The following is a 20,559-nucleotide window of genomic DNA, read 5'->3' as shown; positions in this document are numbered from 1 at the left end:
ATAGAAGGATGATGGTATGTAAAATGACTAACTAAATGCAACTAACTTTGAATTAAACCTAAATCATAATAAAAACACAATACTGATTAAACCATCACATTTAATCAAAGAAACTTACAAACTGAAGCTTGCCACTAACATAATTCACTATGATTTTACAATAACATATCAACGGTACAGTTTAGTCCTTGCTGCGGTAGTTCTTGATGTTGACGAGCACCCACGCGGGGATGGCCGTCCAGCCGATCACCATCGCTGCCGACAGGAACAGGAGCTCCTGCACGAAAAAACTTTATGTTAGTATAAGTTTAGTGGCCCAGTTTTGGGCGTGTATTATTTAGGGACTTTGTTGGTTTGTCTTCAACACAATAAGAAGAAGAAGTATAAGTTTAGATAGACCGCTAGATGGGTTTGTTATTGATGTTGATATACTTGTTTAATTCCACCAATTATAGTGCCATATTTTAGCGAATCGCGATATAGTGGTGTTTATCTATGTCTATTCTATTCTATTTTACTATATATTTTTATATCTTATCTATGTCTATAATGAACTGTTGTAGCAGAAACAGAATATTATCAAGCTAGACTAAGGTTTATTTATCTTTACGGATGAGAAAGGATTTTCCAGTTTATTGCTGACTATTTAGGGTTTGGCCTAAGGAACAGGTGATATCTAGCTTGAGGAGCATTTCTTGAGTAGAAATTTCCTCTAAAATAGAGTGCTTATACATACTAGACCCTATCAGAGAGTCATTATTAGGTAGACATAATTTTCTTTTTATTTTTATAGTAACTACCCAACATAACCCAATAAGTTTGGAAGGTCAATACCGCAATTTATTTAAAGTTAATGTCACTAAACATAACTTTATCGAACCTAACCTAACTTTTGCAGTAAATTACGTAATAAACAAAACAATAAAAATCCTCTAAAATATGTAAAAGAAACACCTGAAAATTCCTTTAGTAAGTAGAAAAGCGAAATGTTTTTCAGAAACTCTTTAGGGTGAATCTAAATGGAGTTAAATTAGGATTTTTTGAATAGATAAAAATACTTACACCCTTGGAAACCTTGTTCCTGGCAGGAGTGGAGATGGCGCTCATGCTGCGCTGCTGCACAACATTCCTGGAGACTTGAGGAGTCACCCTCAGTAAGTTACGGATAGCCAGCATGATGAATACTTGGAAATTTAATCACTTTTCCCGAAACACTTGGCTGAAAAATTGGATTTTCAAGTGAATTTTGACATAACACGACAAACGTCAAACAGAGAAACGTCTGCGTTCCGAGTTTTTGATGCAAACTTGACAACGACGGTGGATTTAATCGTTGGATATTATGGCATTTGAGTTGATATTACTAGTCATTTGATCCATATTTTGTCCAAATGGGACTAAAAATACCATTACCAGCTCATTTGATATTTTTTTTCCAAATACCTACGGAAAATTTGTTATTATTTTGAGTATTAAAATTGATGTCTATGGATCCACAGGTAAAGCAGCAATGCATGAAAATTTTCGATGAAATCTATGGTTCGTAAAGTAGATTTTCTAATCAAATAGAAAATTAGTCGTAAAAACAATCATTCTCATTAAGCCATAAGCTGTATCTGATAGATGATATTAATTTCATGTTATGAATCTTAAACGACGACTTTAATTAACGTTTTATGAGTAAAATAGCTGAAATACACGATACATAATGTGACAAGGTTCTAACTCCGCAAATATATTCATTCCGTGTCTGCTAGCTTTACCCTCACATTTTGATTTTGTGGATGGCCTTCTTGAGGTGGTTTTAGAAGACTATTTCGTAATTTCTTTAGAAAACAAAGTTTCCAGTCGACTTAACAGTCAAGATTGTGTTTAGATAAGTCAATGGCCCGATATTCAAGAGAGTGATCAGCGGTGTTTACCATATTGCCAGGTATTTATATTGTCTATCTATTTCTACGTTGTTGTGGAGAGTTGAGGTACTATTATTTATCATTACCACACACTGCATTACATGTCATCTATCTACCTGCTTAGGTATATTGGAGTTTTAAATAAATAATGCTTCTTACTCGCTAAATTAATAATGTGTGTAATTTTAGTATTCCTTACCTGTGTGCTTACATTCATGCTGTGGTGATAGTTTGAATGATTCATTTTCATTGGTAACTTAAATACATCTGTAACATACGAAATGCAGTAGGGGCATGATGCATGTTTAACAAGATGTAAATTCAAAGTTTGTACATATAGGTACCTACTTACATCCAATCAAATGTGTTATTGCTGTTACCTCTATCTTTTAAGCACACCTTATATACTTATACGAATTAATAATGGTATTAAAACCTAGCCAACTTCATCAATGGTAATAATGATAATCAATTATAAATATTTGTAACACTCATTAGACTTATTTATTTGATGTTGAAAAACCTCAAAAAGTCATAACAAATCCAAATTTCTTCTCTTTCAGACAAAACCTTGGTAATCATGGCTTCCAAATCAGCTGATATGTCTGCAGTGGCCTCTAAAAGGGTTACTAAGAAAGAAGCTATGCGGACAAGGCAGAAGACTGCACAGTCTAAGCGCATCCGCAACAAGCTTGTGCACTTTCCCTTAACCCCTCGTAGTCTAACAAGCCCACCACATCTACAAGTCAATAAAAATGATGATGCTAAAACTTATGGTAGCCCTAAACCAGATGTCAGAGCCGATTCACCAAAAAGTCCAAAGAAATTGGCTGAAAGTATAAAACCTTTGCCTAAAAGTCCCAAAAATAAAAAATGCAAAGAGGTTTTAGAAACTACCAAGGAGTATTATCCAAATAAAAAGAAAAGAACAGTTTTTAGTAAGAAAGTAGTTTTGAAACCAAAATATGAATTAAAAGTTGTAGAGAGATTGAATAAGAGGAAACTTATAACACCAAGAAAAGGTTAGCATACTTAGTACTTATCCATGTTAGCATAAAATTATGGTCTTATAATTTTATTTCATGAAAATCTTCATTCACATTCCTGTTGGGGGGTTTAATCTCAAATACATAAGGTTCAAAACCATTTTAATCTCTTAAAATATGTCATGGCCACAGCAAATTTGTAAGTAAACCTACTTATCTACTTTTTCTATTATTACAAACCAGTAACATCACAATTCCAGATTCAAATTTCTACATTCCCATAGTAGACCCTGCTCTGCCACCACAGAAGGTTCCGGAGCCAAGTTTTGAAGAGTTGCTCCGTTTAGCGGATGACATGGACTCGATGACGGATGAGGACCTGATGGAGATCCTGACCTGCCCCAGCCCCGTGTGGTGGGAGGCACCCGTCAACCCTGAGTATGAAGAAGGTAAATAAAAGTAGTTCAATTAATTATTACTTATACACTTGGGAGCAATGAAAAAGTTCCACTTGCCATTGCCATTCCATATGTCACTACAACTTATACATTACTTGTGGCTCTTGTGGTAAAAACAATGGTAAGTATAACGTACACAGATAAAGAAACTAGGGGATATTAGAATAAGAAAATAGGGGATATTGCATAAGTGAGAACTGAATCTTTCCTATTACTGTAAAACTAAACATAAATGAAACTCACAAAATCTACTGCCAGAATATATCGCATAATTTGTGGAAGGAACCTTCCCAGTTTTGGAACTACGTTAATTCCCTGCGTACTCGTGGAGGATTAGAACAAAAGGTAACCCGTGGGGTCACCGAGTACAGTGGTCCGGCTGCCGCATCCGCCTTCGCCGAGCACTTCCGGTCCGTGTTCCTGCCGGAGCCGCCCGCGCTCGACCCGCGCGCCGCCAGCGCCGACACCGCGCCGCACGCGCCCTGCGTGGATGTGCCGGGCATCTCTCTCAGTGACGTTACCAAGGCCGTGAAGAAACTGAAAGGTCAGACGTCACCTGGGCCAGACGCAGTACCTGCATTTATTATAAAAGGCTGCTTCGAAAACCTAGCAGATCCCATTGTATTTATTTTTAACCTTATTTTAACTACGAGTGAGTACCCAACAGTGTGGAAGGAATCAAGAGTTTCTCCAATACCTAAAAAGGGTACCAAGAAAACTGCAAAACTGGAAAACTACAGACCCGTGGCGATACTGTGTGCAATGGCGAAGGTGTTCGAGATGGTTCTCTACGACCGTCTCCTGCCCCAGTGTTTGCCTCACGTCACCAGCACTCAACACGCATTCTTGCCGCGACGCTCCGTGGCTACCAACTTAGTTACATTGGTAGATATTCTATCACAGGAGATCGACGCCAAATCGGGCAACCAAGTAGATGTTGTTTACCTGGATTTCCAGAAGGCGTTCGATAGGGTAGATAATGATGTAATGTTACTGAAACTTGGTCAGATGGGCTTTGTACCCAGACTGTTAAAGTTTTTTTCAAACTTTCTTAGAGACCGGAGACAATTTGTTAAATATGGTCCTTACATTTCAGATACCTATCAAACGCCTTCTGGAATAAGTCAAGGATCGAACTTAGGACCTTTTTTATTTTTGCTCCTTATTAATGACCTACCTAATGTTGTCACTAACGCAAGAATGCTGTTATTTGCTGATGATGTGAAGCTCATTGGGGTAATTAAATCTGCGGACGACTGCCTGAAACTGCAAAATGACATCGACGCTGTACTTCGGTGGAGCGTCGATAACAAACTGTTTTTTAATTTTAGTAAATGCGAAATGATGAGTTTCACTCGCTCACCTTCGCCATTGCAACATCAGTATCTGATAGGGGGAGACCCCATCGCTCGAGTGACGGAGGTGCGCGATCTCGGAGTAATATTCGACCCGCAACTGACCTTCCGTCCTCACGTCATGAAGGTGGCTAATGCTGCCTTCCAGCGACTCGGTTTTGTGCTGCGCAACGCGGCGCCGCTCACGGCCGCGGCCACGCAGGCCCTGTACGGGGCTCTGGTGCGCAGCATCCTAGAAACAAACGCAGTGGTCTGGTCTCCACATGAAGATAAATATATCCTTATGTTGGAGCAAGTCCAGAAACGATTTCTTAGATATTTATATAAGAAAAATCACGTTTACTATCCGTTTATGTACCCTACTAGGTTTCTGGAAGGACATTTAGGTTACATTTCGATAGAGCTGCGTAGGAATTTGGCTTTGGTAAAGTTCATCTTAAACATTATCCGAAACAAGATTGATTGTATGGATCTTGTTGAGAAAACAATTAAATTGTTTGTACCTGATAGGTACCTAAGGGCGCGTAGCCACAAGTTGTTTGCGGTGCCGCCGTCGCGCACGAATCTGTACCGGTGCTCGCCCGTCGCGCGCGCGCTCCACTTGCTCGGCTCCCTGCTCGCCGAAGCACCAGAATGTGATGTATTTGTGGATAGAATGAGTTCGCTGATGAATGTATGTAAAGGAATGTTAGAGAGAAGTATGAAAGTGAGTGCTATATGTTAAATTAATATTGTAACGATTTGGGTTTTGTGTTCCTGTTATGTTACAATGTACGTGTGTAAATAAATAAATAAATTAGTACTGTATTGACCTGCGTATGAAAGGCATTTGACTAATAGGCCGAGACAGAATGAATCCGGTCGCCATTTTAAAATTGTTTCTTTATGTGTGCGCCTTATAGTAAAGATTAATAGCATAACTACCTAAAACAGATGTTGAGGGGAGGCCTATCGAGCAGTGAATATCTTTACTGGCGATGAATATGAATAATACAATTGATGCATTTGTTGTTAAAAGTGATCCCTTAGGCAACCTTTTGGTATGCAACCAACCAACATAATTAATTTAGGTATATGTTTACTATGTATTATTTTATAATTTATATTACCAGATAATAGTTGAATTGATTCAGTTTAGTTCTTAAGCATCCACTGAAAAAATAAATATAGATAGATAGATAGATAAAATATTCTTTATTTGTACACACACAATTATACACATATAATGAATAATATCATTATCGTTTGATTTGCAGATCCCATATTTCCCAGACCACGGCGGCCCGCGCCCACTCAACAAGAGGCAAAGCCTACTAATTTACAAAGCAGTACAAAAATTTCAAAAATGCCTGAACTCAAACCAGAAATTAAATTAATCTCGGAACTTGAAGAAATAGGATCAAAATCAAGCAATAAAATCACCAAAAAGAGATATTTAGAAAACATCCTCGGAAATATTAAGAAGAAAGTGAACAAAAGTACCCCTTCTAATGATAGTGATACGCGAAAATCAAACAAAAATGATACTAAAATCAATAGAGTACAAACAATATCACTTTCTGAAAGCTCAGCCACCGAAGATGAACTGTTTACAGATAAAAACGAAGATATACTGAGAGACCTAGAAAACCTAGATATACCAGTTGCAAAATCCGACGATATCAATGAAAAAGTAGACTTATTATCTCCAGTAGAATGTATATTTTTGGAAGAAGACGCAGCTCCTTGTGACCCAATGGTGGACTATGTCTCTAAACAACCAGTATCAGAAATTGAGGAGAAATTTGAAGCTTCAATGCTAGAAGGCATATATAAAATACAACCTTCTTCGTCGTCCTTAATTAAGCAGACAAGGAGTCTTGTGCCAAAGAAAATCATTTTTACTATCAAAACGAACGACAAAAAGAAAATTAAACTGGATCTTGAAGAATATGAAGATAATAAAGATACAGAAACTAAACAAGAAGAAGAAGTAGAAGTTCCGAACGAAATGCCACCACTGAAAAGGTTTCCTAAAGTTTCTGAAAATGATGCTGACATAGCGTGTCCGTATTCGAATCCGTCTAGCGACAATTTTGAAATGGATGCAGTTGACAGCAGCAGCATTACCAGTCGGGAACCAGACACAATATCTGACACTAACATCAAGTTCCTCACCGATGAACAGGTAAATGGTGAAGAAAACTTAAACGGTGATGAAAATAATGACCCTCTAGCTCCAGACACAAAAACAGAATCCGATCTTGAAGGTGAAAAACAAAAGACAGTCACTGAAGATTCCATTGAAAAAGATAAAAATATGAATATTGGAAAAACAAATGAACGAGATGATGAAGAAGAGAAGATAACAGAATATGCTGTCGATGATTCTGATATAACAATTGATGACAATGAAAAGAAAAGGGAGCGTATAGTTGTTTACAAAATAATTGAGGCAGATTCCGACATAGAACAACCCGCGTCGGTTACTGAACACAACAATTATTTTAGCAACAAATCTAAAACAGCGAAAGCAAACAAGAAAATCAATGAGACAGTAAATGCAGATAAAGTTAACAAAAAAATGACGAATAAGATAAGAGTCAAAGTTAAAAGTATTAAAAGAAAAGCGAATGTCAATGTAGATAAAAGAAAAGTGGAGGATGATCTCAAAATACCCATAACTGACTCTAACGGTCCCAAAAAAGCAAAAATGCACTATTGTCGTGTATGCTCCTCAATATTCGATACACCAGAATGCAAGTACTGTAAAGAGAAAAGTATTCAAAATAACAGTATGGAGACAAATAAACTGTGACTTATTCAATATAGTGTTGTTTATTATTTTACTTGTGACCTAAGAAAGGGGTGATAAAATGTTGACTGGGTACGCTCTGTCAAAGATGAAACGATTATTATAATAGGGTACTTATTATAGTTTCCTTGGTATGATTATATTTAGTCCATATTTTAGAGAATAGAAAAATAGCAGACACGTATTTTCATTCAATAGTCAGTAGTCAGGCCTACCTGTATAGGTACTTACAGTTATTATTGTATTATTTATGATAAACTTTTCATTTCATTCGAATTTTCAATGTTTTTTTACTATCGAAGTTATATTTATTGGCTACCTATAAAATAAAACTGAAACGTAAAACATGCATAAAAACGTAGGTCTACATACAATGCAAATTTAGGCAGGCACTTACAGTCTTACAACTCTATTCCTATGTTATAGTCATGTATAAAACTGTGGCTTTTCTTCTAGTATTTGCAACCCAAAAATATGTTTTTGCCCAACTGTGGTCCAAAGGTGTAGTTCACTTCACTATAAATAAGAAAGACTATGGTAAGTAATTTAACTTGAGTACCTAAGTAGGTAAAGGTTTTTCATAGGCTAAAATAGGGGTATTATAAGTTTCACGTGTGTGTGAATCGTCTGTGATATGCTCCGAAACGGCTGACCAGGCCGTCTAGGGGGCCGTCCATTAATCACGTGAGGTCGATTTTCTCATTTTTTTCCTCCCCCGGTGATATTTGGTGAGGTTTGGGACCAACCCCCCCTCCCCCCTCGTGATGTTTCGTGAGGTTTTCAGTACCCCCCCCCCCCCCTTTGAGCCTCACGTGATTAATGGACGGCCCCTAGTACAGGTTTGATAGTCTATCGAAAACTAAAAAAGTTTATGTTTTCTCGCATACAAAGTGCGCGCGGAAACTACGCTTAAACTTTTGACAGATAATGTATGCAGATGACAATAGGAAACCTAAACTTTTTCGTTTTCAAAAATTGCAAAACCTGTACTTGACGGTCAGATTTTCTTTTAGTTTCTTTTGTGTTATAACTAGATACATTTAGTATTAACTAACTATGATTTCAGATCTCCATTCTCAAGACATAATACTGTCGACACTCGCACAGATCGAGCAAGAGATTTGCGTTAAATTCTTCAATAGCCCATTCAATTATAATGCAACTACTGCAGATAAGATTCTGTTTATTACTAATGAGAAGAAGAAGAAAAGCTGCGATCCAGAAGCGTTTGATTTTAATGGCAGTGTTGTTGTGAGTAACTATAATGCCTGTGAATAAATCTAAGACAAATTAAACTTGGCGGACGGACTCATGCCATCTTATTTTAATTCTAGGTCTGCTTATTCTCATACGTTCTCCTCTCTCTCTCTTCGCTTATCCTCAGTTCTCGAGTGGAGACCACGAACAGGCAAACGCAGCGTGGGACGTCATCCTGCCCGCTGGACTGACGACCTTAGGCAGGTAGCCGGTAGTGGTTGGATGAGGGAGGCCGAAGACCGAGTGTTGTGGCGCTCCTTGACAGAGGCCTATGTCCAGCAGTGGTCAGTGGATGATTGTTGGGTGATGATGATCCTCATACTACCTTTAGATGAGAGAGAGAGATACCATTTTAAATGAGAGTAGGATTGGTAACTAGTATGGCTGGATCTATGACACAAGATAACAAGAATCCGGCCGCCATGCTCGCATTCTTTCATTATACGCGCGCGTTATATCTATTTTGTAACAGTCACTAAATTTGTCTATGGTTTCTGTAGGACATGACCGTTGGCTACAAGTGCGTGAACCAAGCTGATATAGCGAGGATAGTGGTCGACATGCTACGAGCTAGTATCGGGACCGCTCGTGAGTATTCATTTATTTATTATTATTTTTCACATCATACATAACTAACATTACAGGCTAGAGACCTATGGCGCTACTATGGTTGTTTCTAAAATTATACCCTTCATACGAATTTCAAAAAAAAGTAGGTTGCGCACAGAACAGTAGTCAGAATCCTAGGTCATCTTCTTTGGCTATAGTAGTATTAGTAGTTACTATAACCTTCGACCATTAGTCGAAGATTATAACATATAATTTTAAGGACAGCTTATAAATCTAAAGTAAGTCCTACCTAGGGTCCTATGTACATTGTACATATAGCCAACCATCGGCAGTCCTACCGTTATCGTTATCGTTACTTCGAGAATTTCTCTACCTACCATACTATACTCATCTTAACGTTATTAAAATTAACAGTTGATGCAGAGAGCGACAAGCTAGCGAAGAAATACCAGCCGAGGGTAAGCTTTTTTTTTGTATTTGAAAGGTAACTGGACTGCTTATAGGATTTTTTGATTATACCTACCTTATAACAACCTAGCAACAGTAAAGGAAGGAGATTATACTTAATTATGATTTTCAGGGTACCTACCTACTCCACTAGGTATTATCATGTTTGTTGGCCCGTTGTTACAAGTTTCCCAATCATCTGATGTTGAAGTAATAATCATCCACTGCTGGACATAGGCCCAGGGAGCGCCAAAACACTCGGTCCTCGGCCTTCCTCATCCAACCACTACCGGCTACCCGCCTAAGGTCGTCAGTCCAGCGGGCAGGAGGTTTGCCTGTTCGTGGTCTCCACTCGAGAATCCGTCTACCCTTTCTTGGTGTACAATTAATGAGTAGTTAGATTACTTACTTATCTATCTATCTATATCAATTCAGGCGGCGACCCCAGCGCCCCCCAACCTGCTGACGGCGGCGGACCGCAACTACATCAACGCGCACTACGCGGCCGAGTGTGCGCGGCTCACGCACCGCGGACTGGACCCCAGCTACAGGCGGGGGCTGTGAGTAGCGCTCAGGATCAGCGAATACCTATGCAGGGTGTAGCAAAGAAGGGTAGGTACTTATACTAACCCACGTATACTTACCCTTATTCTATTTTAGCCTACGCCGATGAGTATACCCTTTTTTGCCACACCGTATACTGCACACGTAGGTTTTGGCTTAGAATACTCTTTTTGCAACACTCTGTATAAACAGCGCTCGCAGTCAGCGTTATCTAGATGAGCACCTTTTGTCGCGCTTATAAAAAAATGGCTTGCTAACGGAGAGGTAGAAATGAGAAGCCAGGGTTTAGCTTGACACAAATTTATTTAGAGGTCAAGTGTGGGTCTACACTACACGATCAGTCAGTTTTCAGTTGGTACGGATAGGGACTCCCCTGAGTCGTAGAGTATCGGCGTGGAATCCCGATAACGCGACCGGCGTGGAAGTCCTCTTCTCCAGTGCCCAGGTAGGTAGGCAGGCAGGTCACGTGGCCGTTGCGTGCGCGTGGCGTGTAGCTCGGCTGCGCGGCGTGGACAGCAACACGGAGGTAGGGGGTTGCCGAACCAGCACGGAGAGGGCGAGCCGTAGAAGCCACGTAGCAGATCCGTGTAGTCGGTAAACTGTACCGTGGACGTAAGCGTGGACCTTGGAGTAGTAGCGTGGACCTTGGACCCTGGAAAAGATGGAAATCCAACGCATCAGTACACCGTTATCGTCTAGGTTCCACATACCGTCATCAAGACCTACAGCAGAGCACCTAATTTAACTTGATTGAGGCGGCAGTGAAAACCAGAACGGAATACCTAACATTAATTAAATAAGAAATAGTAATAATAAGGAAAGGCCGAAAGCGGTACACTAGCTGCAGCATAATTTGAATAAAAGTATTCAATGCATCTAGGCAAGCTAGCGTATTCAAAAATAAAAGAAACAGGAAAGCTGATGAAACATCTAAATGATAATGCGTAATTGCATATCCGCCATCTTGGCTGTTATAAGTGCGCAGTAAGTTAAGTTAGCTAGCGCGTAAGCAAGCGAATAAAACAAGAAAGGAAGCTACATATACGTTAGACAAATTTAAATTAACGCTTTTAAAATACAGTAGTACACGTTTAAAACACAAATAGGTTCCTAAAATGAGCTAAGCAAGTCTGATCACACTTAACCCGATATTGGGGAAGACACGCACAAGGTACCACTGGTAAGGTCTAGGTCATTCGACACTTTAGAGCGGGCTAGGCACCTAGAGGACTGCCGTGAGGTAGGGTCACGCGCAGTCGATGCCGTAGCCCGTGGACGAATGATCGAGAGCCAGTGGTCACCGAGTGGGGCTGCCGCGAGAGGTGGGGACATGAACAAAAGACCGCTTCGCTGGCTAGGGATGGGAACGCGTCGATAATTTGAAGAATTATCGACGCGAAGATTAAGTTATCGATAAAGTCGATACTTTTAAAAAGGGAATTTACAATTAAATTATGAAGTTATTTACTAATATGTAAGTTATTTATTTAGAAGAAATAAATAACGTTACACTTTATAAAGCGAGTTACAGTTCGGTCCAAAATACTTGATAAGTAGATAGTTCTTGAGGCTGCGACTGCTACGACCGAGTCTGCGTTGTTCTATGTGTCAACTAGGGCATGCAATACCGGAACTATTTTCAATACCGGTATTGAGTTCCGGTAATGCAACTCAATACCGGGATCCCGGTATTAGATTTCCTTGTAATAAATGGCATATATTGTGATTAAAGGTCGTATAGGTCAAAATAAAACGAGAAAAAGCAAAGAAATTCAGTTTTTTTAAATAGATTTTTACGAGAATTGAGTATTACAGTTTAAATTTTACAAGAAATTATTATTTTTACATCCAGTGTCCGTTTACGCATGGGCAACAGAAGTATCAAACGGTTGGAAACAAGTGCGCTTTCACAGAAGATAGGAATACTATATCTTAATCGCTTTATTATAGCCTAAAAAAGTCCAATTCCGGTATTACTTCAATACCGGTATTAACTTTCAATACCGGTATTGAAAAAAGCGTGAATTTCGTCCCTGATACCGGTATTACGAATACCGGTATTGCAGTATTGCATGCCCTAGTGCCAACCTAACAAACAACTTATTTATCCATTCTTTCAAAGATTGACTGTTGGTACATCAGCCAACTTTATGGGCTGCTGCCTCTGCCTTTCACTAAATCCCAAACCACGGCCATCCATATCCGGCCACTAGGTACAATAAGCTTTCTTAATCCAGCGGAAACCTTACCTAAGTACGTAATTTAAGTATGCTTAGCCCTGTTCGTGAACTCCACTGCAGAACCTCTGTGTTCTACAGACACGTATCTCCTCCACAGAGACATGACAGACATGGCGGCCCCGGAGCAGCTGTCTGCGGAAAACGCTCGGTATTACCAGGACAAGGTATGTATGGTCAGGTGCAGAGAAACCTGACCCTCCTCCCATAGTAACAATGCTTCTGAGTGGGGTCAGGTTTCTCTGCCGCTTACTATATACTAGTTATCACAGTGAATATATTTATAAGTACATTCTTATTTATACTAGTAGTAAGCGTAATCTAATATACTTGGTATTGTATTGTAGGTAAGTATTTGTATCGTGCGTTCTTTTTTTTAAAGAACGCACGTTAAAGTTTTTTAACTTAGTTCAACAGAAAAAAGAATGCACAATTAAAGTACTTAAGTCACCCTCAATAATTATATAGTTAAGTACTTTTTACTCATCTTAAGTTATAGTTACACATCTTCTGAAATGGTTAAATATATTTTTTATTTTTTAAAAGGTGTGGCCGCTCGGGATTGTCATGTACGGGATAGCTGATGATGTCCGTGAGTACCTACTGTGTTTAAAACTTTACCTACGGAACCCTTTAAAGGTAAGAGTCCACCGTATCGTACACATCTCATTCAGTATTCTTTGTAAATCACGTGTGACGTGTGAACACGCGACGCGCGACGGAGAACTCCTGTCACGTCTTAATAGCGCCAGGGCCAGAACTCTATATAGGTATTTAATTGCGTTGTATTATGGCTATTAGGTTTGGTATGTTCGTAGATCATGCTTCCTAGACGTCTAAAGCCATGTTCTCCTTTATCCAGGCAACACTCCAGACCATAAGACCCTGGAGCGCGCAATGTCACAGCTGGAGCTAGCCAGCTCCTGTCTCATCTTCACCGAGATCGAAGGCGCGAGGAATCTGCTGTGGTTCGGCAGGGAGGGAGAAGATGTGCCGCACTTCGGGTTTGTGAAGGGGAATCAGGTTTGTAGTGGATTTCTTCTTATACAAATATACATAAGTAGTATACCTACGCCGGGTGTACCCTAGGCAGTCAGTGACAACGAAACTGTACCAACCTATCAGAATAACAAGCAGGTACCTACAGTTATTCTATGGTTACAATATGCAATAAATACAGCTAGCTGCGTCCTCAAAGGAACTCTACCACACTCTGTCCTCCACCTTCAGCTTCTACCTAGTAGTCCAGCTACCTGCTGTCCCAGATCTTATGTTGATAGAAATTAAGGGCTTCAGGGTGTACCGTATCAACCTAGGTACTATAGTACCTCGAAGTTACGTTTACTGTACAATTGGTCTTTACCCGATAACTCGTATTCATACCTATAACCTAACTACATGTAAAGTAGTCTTCAGCTTGCACCGTATGTAACCATCAAACAACTATCCCCAGTCCCTAAACCTAGCCTCCTTCACCTTTATTATATATCTCACCTTACATCCTAAATGGCTAAAATCTCGCCACACCTATTTGACCTATCATGAACATTTCAGTCGCTAAAGCTATCCTCGTTCACACACGGCGCGCCGGGGCACGCCGCGCACGCGCTGTCCCTCCTGCTGCGAGCTCTGGGCGCGCCCGCCGCCAGCAACCGACCGGATAGAGACAACTATGTGACCATCAACTGGAAGTATGTTGAGAAAGGTAAGAAGAAACCACCAACAGGATTCCAGTAGTTAGGTATGTGGGTAGGTGGGCATGAAAGCAGAATAATCGCCAATAAACTATTGTTGCTGTTTTCAAAGACTTATTACACCATTTTGCATCATACGCATTCCTGATACCTAAAGGGCGAACAGTTGGCCTACTGGAAACGCAGGCTAATCCAATGGAGAAGGCCTAGCACGAGGCGCAAGACGTGACAAAAGTTTTGCGTTGCGCTCATCACTCACATCGCGCGGCTTGGAGAGCGAGTGCGACGGAAAACTATAGTCATGGTCACGTCTTACGCCTCGAGCTAGACCTTCAGCTTATCTATGATTTCGTTTACCGCTGTGGCCGCGCTAAGTTAAGCTTAACCTTGTTTACCTTTTAAAGAATCGCTCCCATTAACAGGTAAAGAGCACCTACTAGAAACCCTACCCGAAGCCTCCTGGCTGCGTCAGTTCCCCTATGACTTCAAGAGCGCGACCCACGCGCCGGCCAACTACATGTGTGGGGACGCGTGCCGGCTGGGAGAGCAGACCGTGGTGCCGCTACAGGTGAGGAGAATGGAAGGTGCTAGTAACTATAACTAGGCTCTAGGAGTGACGTATCTACTAGAGGGTGATGAAGGGAGCTAGGAGTGACGTATACAGATGCTGGAGGTGGTAGCGCATCCCCTTGCAAAGGATTCTCCGACCAGGCCAGGTGCTGCGGCACCAACGGTTAGCGTTGTGGCTCTGTATAATTATATTGCAGTGTAGCTAACAGGGTGTCCACTCAAAATGCTCCAAAAAATTCCCTGACTTTTCCCTGACCGTTTCAGAAAATTTCCCTGACCAAAGATCAAAATATAAACCTAATTTAAGTAATTTGAAGACAAAATCTTGATTTCAAAGTGTTGCGTTCATTTTTTTGACACTTATTAAAACTTGATTGCGTAAAATATGTATACAGGGTCGGCAAAAGTGGTATATTAAGAGGCAAGTATAGCACTTAACACACACTAACGTCGTTCTACTTCTAGATATAATAGGTACAATCTCCATGATTTTTTAGGATATTAACGATACAATAAATTACTAGGTTTATAGTAGTGTTGCCACGAATAGTGAATTGGCCGAATACCGAATACCGAATATTCGGCGACGCTGCCGGCCGAAGCGCCGAATATTCGGCCGCCGAATATTCGGCGCTACAACCTGATTTTTTTGTTCCTGGAACTGCTTTGAAGAAGTCGCTACAGATTATATGAGAAATGCTAATTATTAGGAGGCAGAATGCTGTGGCAAACGAGTTGAATTTTTATTTGATAATAGTTCGCCTAGATCGGATGGCCGATCCTTACAAGTGGTGGTCAGCAAACAAAAAACAATACCCGAACCTTTTGAAATTTGCAAAAACTTATCTTTCTTCACCTGGAAGCAGCGTTTATAGTGAGAGGTTATTTTCTGAGGATGGTTACAATGAAAAGCGCAATCGTGGGCTACCAAAAAATGCTGAAATGCACGTTTTTATCCAGCACAACTTACTATTGATTAATTTTAAGTACTAAAACGTTGTGATTTGGAAATAAATACACAATTTTGATTAAAATAACAAGTCATTTTTTACATGATTTACTATTCGGTATTCGGCCCGAATAGTACGCACTATTCGGCCGAATACCGAATACTGAAAAAACTGGCCGAATAGGCCGAATACCGAATAGTTGCCGAATATTCGTGGCATCTCTAGTTTATAGTTTTTTCTTTACTCTAATTTGCTATAGATTCAAACTGATAGGCACCTCAAGCAACGCAATTTTTGTGATCAAAACTGCGCCTAAGTTGAACAAAAACAATGTACTTATTTTTTTAATAGCGAAACCACAACTCTATAATATATTATGCTGAAGCGATTTTTATCAAGGAAAGTACCTATGTCAGTCACGAGCTGCATTTATCTCTATAGCACCCGAGCCCCGGGAGATGAGTGCACAAACGATAGCAAATGTTTTTCTAAATACGTATTTCTCGAGGTTCCCTCTTAAGCCTTAGGAGGTCATTCTAAACAACTTTTGTCGTGCGAGTATTGAAAATTTCCACAAAAAAATGCATCCGCCTTGCAGCTTCCGTAGCCTAAGTTGCTATACTGCCTAGTTTAATAGTGTCACCAAAAATTTACTGATTACCATCGAAGTAGAAATTGACACCGAAATAGAAATTGAAACAGAACCATTTTTTTGTATGGCTCTCGTCTGTCTGACAAAGTTGTTAGTTGTGTAAGTATTTTTTTATGAAATTTGATTGAACATGCAGTAAAAAAACATTACCCTCCTCCTTTGGCAGTCGGGTAAAAATAGAATAAAGTTTGTTTTGCTCTGCTAAATTAGTAAAAAAAAATATTATTGATTAATAGATGCCGCGCGGAGGCATCGTATGCAATCTCTCTGACATATAAAATAATTAGCCAATTAAGAACCTCCTCCTTTAATCCTGCCCTAAGCGAAAATTGACTAAAAAAAAGTTGCTTGTAAGTGTTTGGTGGACTAGTGCCGGTGTCGTTCACTACAGCTTTCTTAAATCTGGCCAGACGATTACGGCAGATATCTATTGTCAGCAACTGCAAACCATGATGGAAAAGCTAGCTGCTAAACAACCGAGGCTGGTCAATCGCTCTGGGCCACTGCTGCTTCAGGACAACGCTAGACCACACACTGCACAACAGACGGCTACCAAATTAGAGGAGCTTCAATTAGAATGTCTTAGATATCCACCGTACTCTCCGGACCTTGCTCCAACAGATTACCATTTTTTTCGCAATTTGGATAACTACTTGCAAGGAAAAAATTCAACTCCGATGGGGCAGTCCAAACCGCCTTCAAAGATTTTATTGATTCCCGCCAAAATGGTTTTTTTAGTAAGGGGATCAATGAACTACCTATGAGATGGCAAAAGTGCATACATAGCAATGGTACATACTTTGATTAATTTAATATATTTCATTTAAAAAAAAAAACGACTTTATGTTCCTCCTATAGAAAACGCCAATTTCATATGTAAGGACCTAATATACTAGAAAAAGGTCATTTTTCCCTGACTTTCCAGGTGGTCCATCAATTTCACTGACTTTCCCTGACCACCTAGAGCTTCCCTGACTTTTCCCTGACTTTCCCTGACTTTCCAGATAGTGGACACCCTGAGCTAAGAAACTTCGATACCGCGATTTAGGATTTTATAGACATTTTCTTCGATTCCATCTGTGTGTTGCGTTCCGGGCGCCATCCGTTGATTGTGTGGCTAGGTGTCCATGGAGCAATGAGTGACGTATCTACTATCTAGTGCATGTCTAGAGAACCTCCTGGCTGCGTCAGTTCCCCTATGACTTCGAGAGCGCGACCCACGCGCCGGCCAACTACATGTGTGGGGACGCGTGCCGGCTGGGAGGCCAGACCGTGGTGCCGTTACAGGTGAGGGTGGTGAAGGGAGCTAGGAGGCTGTAGGAGAGACGTAGGTATCTGCTGTACCTTAGCGCATCCCGAGCAGCCGGTGACTAGTTACCCACAGGTGAGAGTAGTGTAGGGATCTAGGAGTGAAATATGGAGATGCTGGATTTAGTAGCGCATCCAACGCAGCGCAGGGAGGATCCTCCGAGGGTGATGTAACCAGGCGGGCAGCTGCACAACGGTACCTAAGCGTTGGGGCTCTGTATGTATGGCAGTGTATCTGAGATTTCAATCGTGTAGGATTTCATTGAGATTTGCTTCGATTCCATGCATGTTCTGTGGATTGCGTCCTGGGCGCCATATATCTGTTGATAGTGTGGCTAGGTGTCCGCCACAGACGTATCTACTGTCTAGTGTAGGTAACTCCTGGCTGCGTCAGTTCCCGTACGACTTCGAGAGCGCGACCCACGCGCCCGCCAACTACATGTGTTCGGCCGCGTGCCGCACGGGCGCGAATTTTGAAATTCTGGTTTCAGATTCGGGCTTAGATATAACATGCTGGTTTCGGCTTTAAGTATACCCTTTTTGCAACACCCTGTACTTATAGGGATCCTTTCGAACTATGTTACTTTCAAATTATGCCTATACGAAACCTACTAAGCCACTATACTAACAACAATTTACCTATTTCAAACAGGACAGGCTTTGGTACCGCACTCTGACCATGGGACAAACCACTGAACTGAGCGACATCGACCAGGCCATCCTAGACGCCTTGTATCTGAGGGAATGTCAGAAGCGGACCGTATCGCCGTCGGTAGCGGCCGCATCGCCGGTCGAGGCCTTTGAGGAGGATAATGCTGCATTGGTGGAGGCTGGAGAGGGTGAGTAACTTAATGATAGTAGTTTTGTACCGAAATTTAGAAAATGGAACATAATTTTCAGGTTTATTCAAGTACTTAAATATAGAAACAAGGTGAAAATGGCGGCCGACAAACTGTCAATACTTATCTCTATGTCCACGGGTATTATATCCATAAAATTTCGCACTGAAACGACTAAATATACTTAATACGTGCGAATAAAGAAACAATCTATAAATGGTGGACGGAGTCATGCTATATTGCTCTAACTTCCGTCATTTCAATATTCTGCCATTTTGTGTTTTCAGACAAACGAATGGCGTAGTGGTTAGTGAACCTGACTACTGAGCCGAAGGTCCCGGGTTCGATTCCCGGCTGGGGCAGATGTTTGTTTAAAACACAGATATTTGTTCTCGGGTCTTGGATGGGCCCGTAAAATGGAAATAGGCCCGCCCCCTATTGGGACTAACATAACACTGACGAAAAGTGGGTGCAGCAATGCACCTCTGCCTACCCGCAAGGGAGTACATTATAGTACAAGGTATGAGTTTTTGTTCTTCTGTGTTTTCAGAATCACAAAATGACGCTGTAACTGTCGATGAAGCCATAGACAATTCAGATCCAGACCAGGATAACCAAACAACAGATGACACACAGCCAGAAGAAACCACGATTTCAACGGACACCTAATTTATTAAATAATGTTAATAATTTAAAATATCGTTTATTTCGCTTCAACAACGATGTTTTTTTAAATCAGTAAATAGATATATAGGCAGTGTGCAAGTAGATATTATAAACACTGCATAGTATTTTAGGTATCACAGTTCGTATTTAAAAATCACAGTAATGACTTCAACTCTCATTTAAGGAGAAATAGATGTATAAAAAATAATGACCTAGGTCCTACCTAATACCTAGGTACTTAGACAAGTTGACTGTAGGACAGCTTAGTGTTTGCATCGAATTCGACCTTTTCAGTAACATATTTAAACAAGGAAACATTGCATAAAATGCATTAAGTTATACTTCTCTAAAGAACTTACTATCAGATAAGGTACAGAAACTACAAAAGTAGTTACCTAAGTAAATTAAAGTAGTTTGGGAATCGGTACCTTCACATTTCAAATACAAATTTCGTATTTTCATCACAGTTATTAATATAACACTAGTAAGTATTTCATGAATAAATAAAATATGGTAAGTATAGCCATTCATTTACTGTTCAATAATAATTATTGTATCAATGTTTATTCGACTAGACAACAAAAAAATACCTGGTCAAAACATCATGTTCAGTTTCATATTGTGAAGATATTATGAATATTCTCGTAACATACAAATATAAAATGTATACAGGGTGTTGCAAAAAGGGTATACTAAGCCGAAACCTACATGTGCAGCATGTTATATCTAAGCCCGAAATTGAAATCAGAATTTGGAAATTCGCGAAAAAAATTTTTTTTTTCCATAGTAAAAGTCACCTGACCAACAAAGTTTCTATGGAAAATGAAATTTTTTTTTCGCGAATTTCCAAATTCTGATTTCAGTTTCGGGCTTAGATATAACATGCTGCACATGTAGGTTTCGGCTTAGTATACCCTTTTTGCAACACCCCGTAGATTAATTTAGATAATCATCATAAAGTTGTGACACGGCTAGCTACCTACCCATGATAACAAGTCCTAACACAAACATGAATATGACATGGTTTCTCCTGTGTTTACTCGCGGTTGACTGGTACAAAATGCTATTAGCATTAAGTCCACCCTTGAACAAAATATCTACTTATACATTTTCTATAAGAAACTGTGCATCATCCATCCATAAATACAAATATCCTGCGGGTTGACTGGCAGAAAATGCTTTTAGCGTTAAGTCCACCCTTTGTACTTTTATTTGTAATATTTGTACAATAAAGAGTTAAATAATAAATATTTACACTTTGAACCATAACGAAGTCTACAATATTAGTACAACTTGAAA

The 20,559-nt window shown here is 40.1% G+C and overlaps 2 protein-coding genes across 2 annotated transcripts; both read left to right on the top strand.

Annotated features, from left to right (window-relative positions):
* The first annotated feature begins 1,752 nt into the window (after positions 1–1,752).
* Positions 1,753–7,520, top strand: LOC105385016. The gene is made up of 4 exons (XM_011555320.3): positions 1,753–1,933; positions 2,477–2,935; positions 3,160–3,348; positions 5,969–7,520. Exons 2-4 carry the CDS (start codon positions 2,494–2,496, stop codon positions 7,507–7,509), a joined length of 2,172 nt encoding a protein of 723 aa, XP_011553622.3. The 5' UTR covers positions 1,753–1,933; positions 2,477–2,493; the 3' UTR covers positions 7,510–7,520.
* An 899-nt stretch (positions 7,521–8,419) lies between these two features.
* On the top strand, positions 8,420–19,540 carry LOC105385045 (zinc metalloproteinase nas-6-like). The gene is made up of 11 exons (XM_048624276.1): positions 8,420–8,757; positions 9,264–9,351; positions 9,748–9,791; positions 10,216–10,340; positions 12,682–12,748; positions 13,128–13,173; positions 13,444–13,604; positions 14,136–14,286; positions 14,698–14,843; positions 18,408–18,594; positions 19,145–19,540. The coding sequence occupies exons 1-11, from the start codon at positions 8,563–8,565 to the stop codon at positions 19,261–19,263; spliced, it is 1,329 nt and encodes a 442-aa protein (XP_048480233.1). The 5' UTR covers positions 8,420–8,562; the 3' UTR covers positions 19,264–19,540.
* The last annotated feature ends 1,019 nt before the right edge of the window (positions 19,541–20,559 follow it).

The sequence above is a fragment of the Plutella xylostella genome, chromosome 11 (assembly GCF_932276165.1).
Source record: "Plutella xylostella chromosome 11, ilPluXylo3.1, whole genome shotgun sequence".
NCBI classification, from domain to species: domain Eukaryota; kingdom Metazoa; phylum Arthropoda; class Insecta; order Lepidoptera; family Plutellidae; genus Plutella; species Plutella xylostella.
Note: the sequence above shows the minus strand (reverse complement) of the source record. Positions and strands in the feature narration are given on the sequence as shown.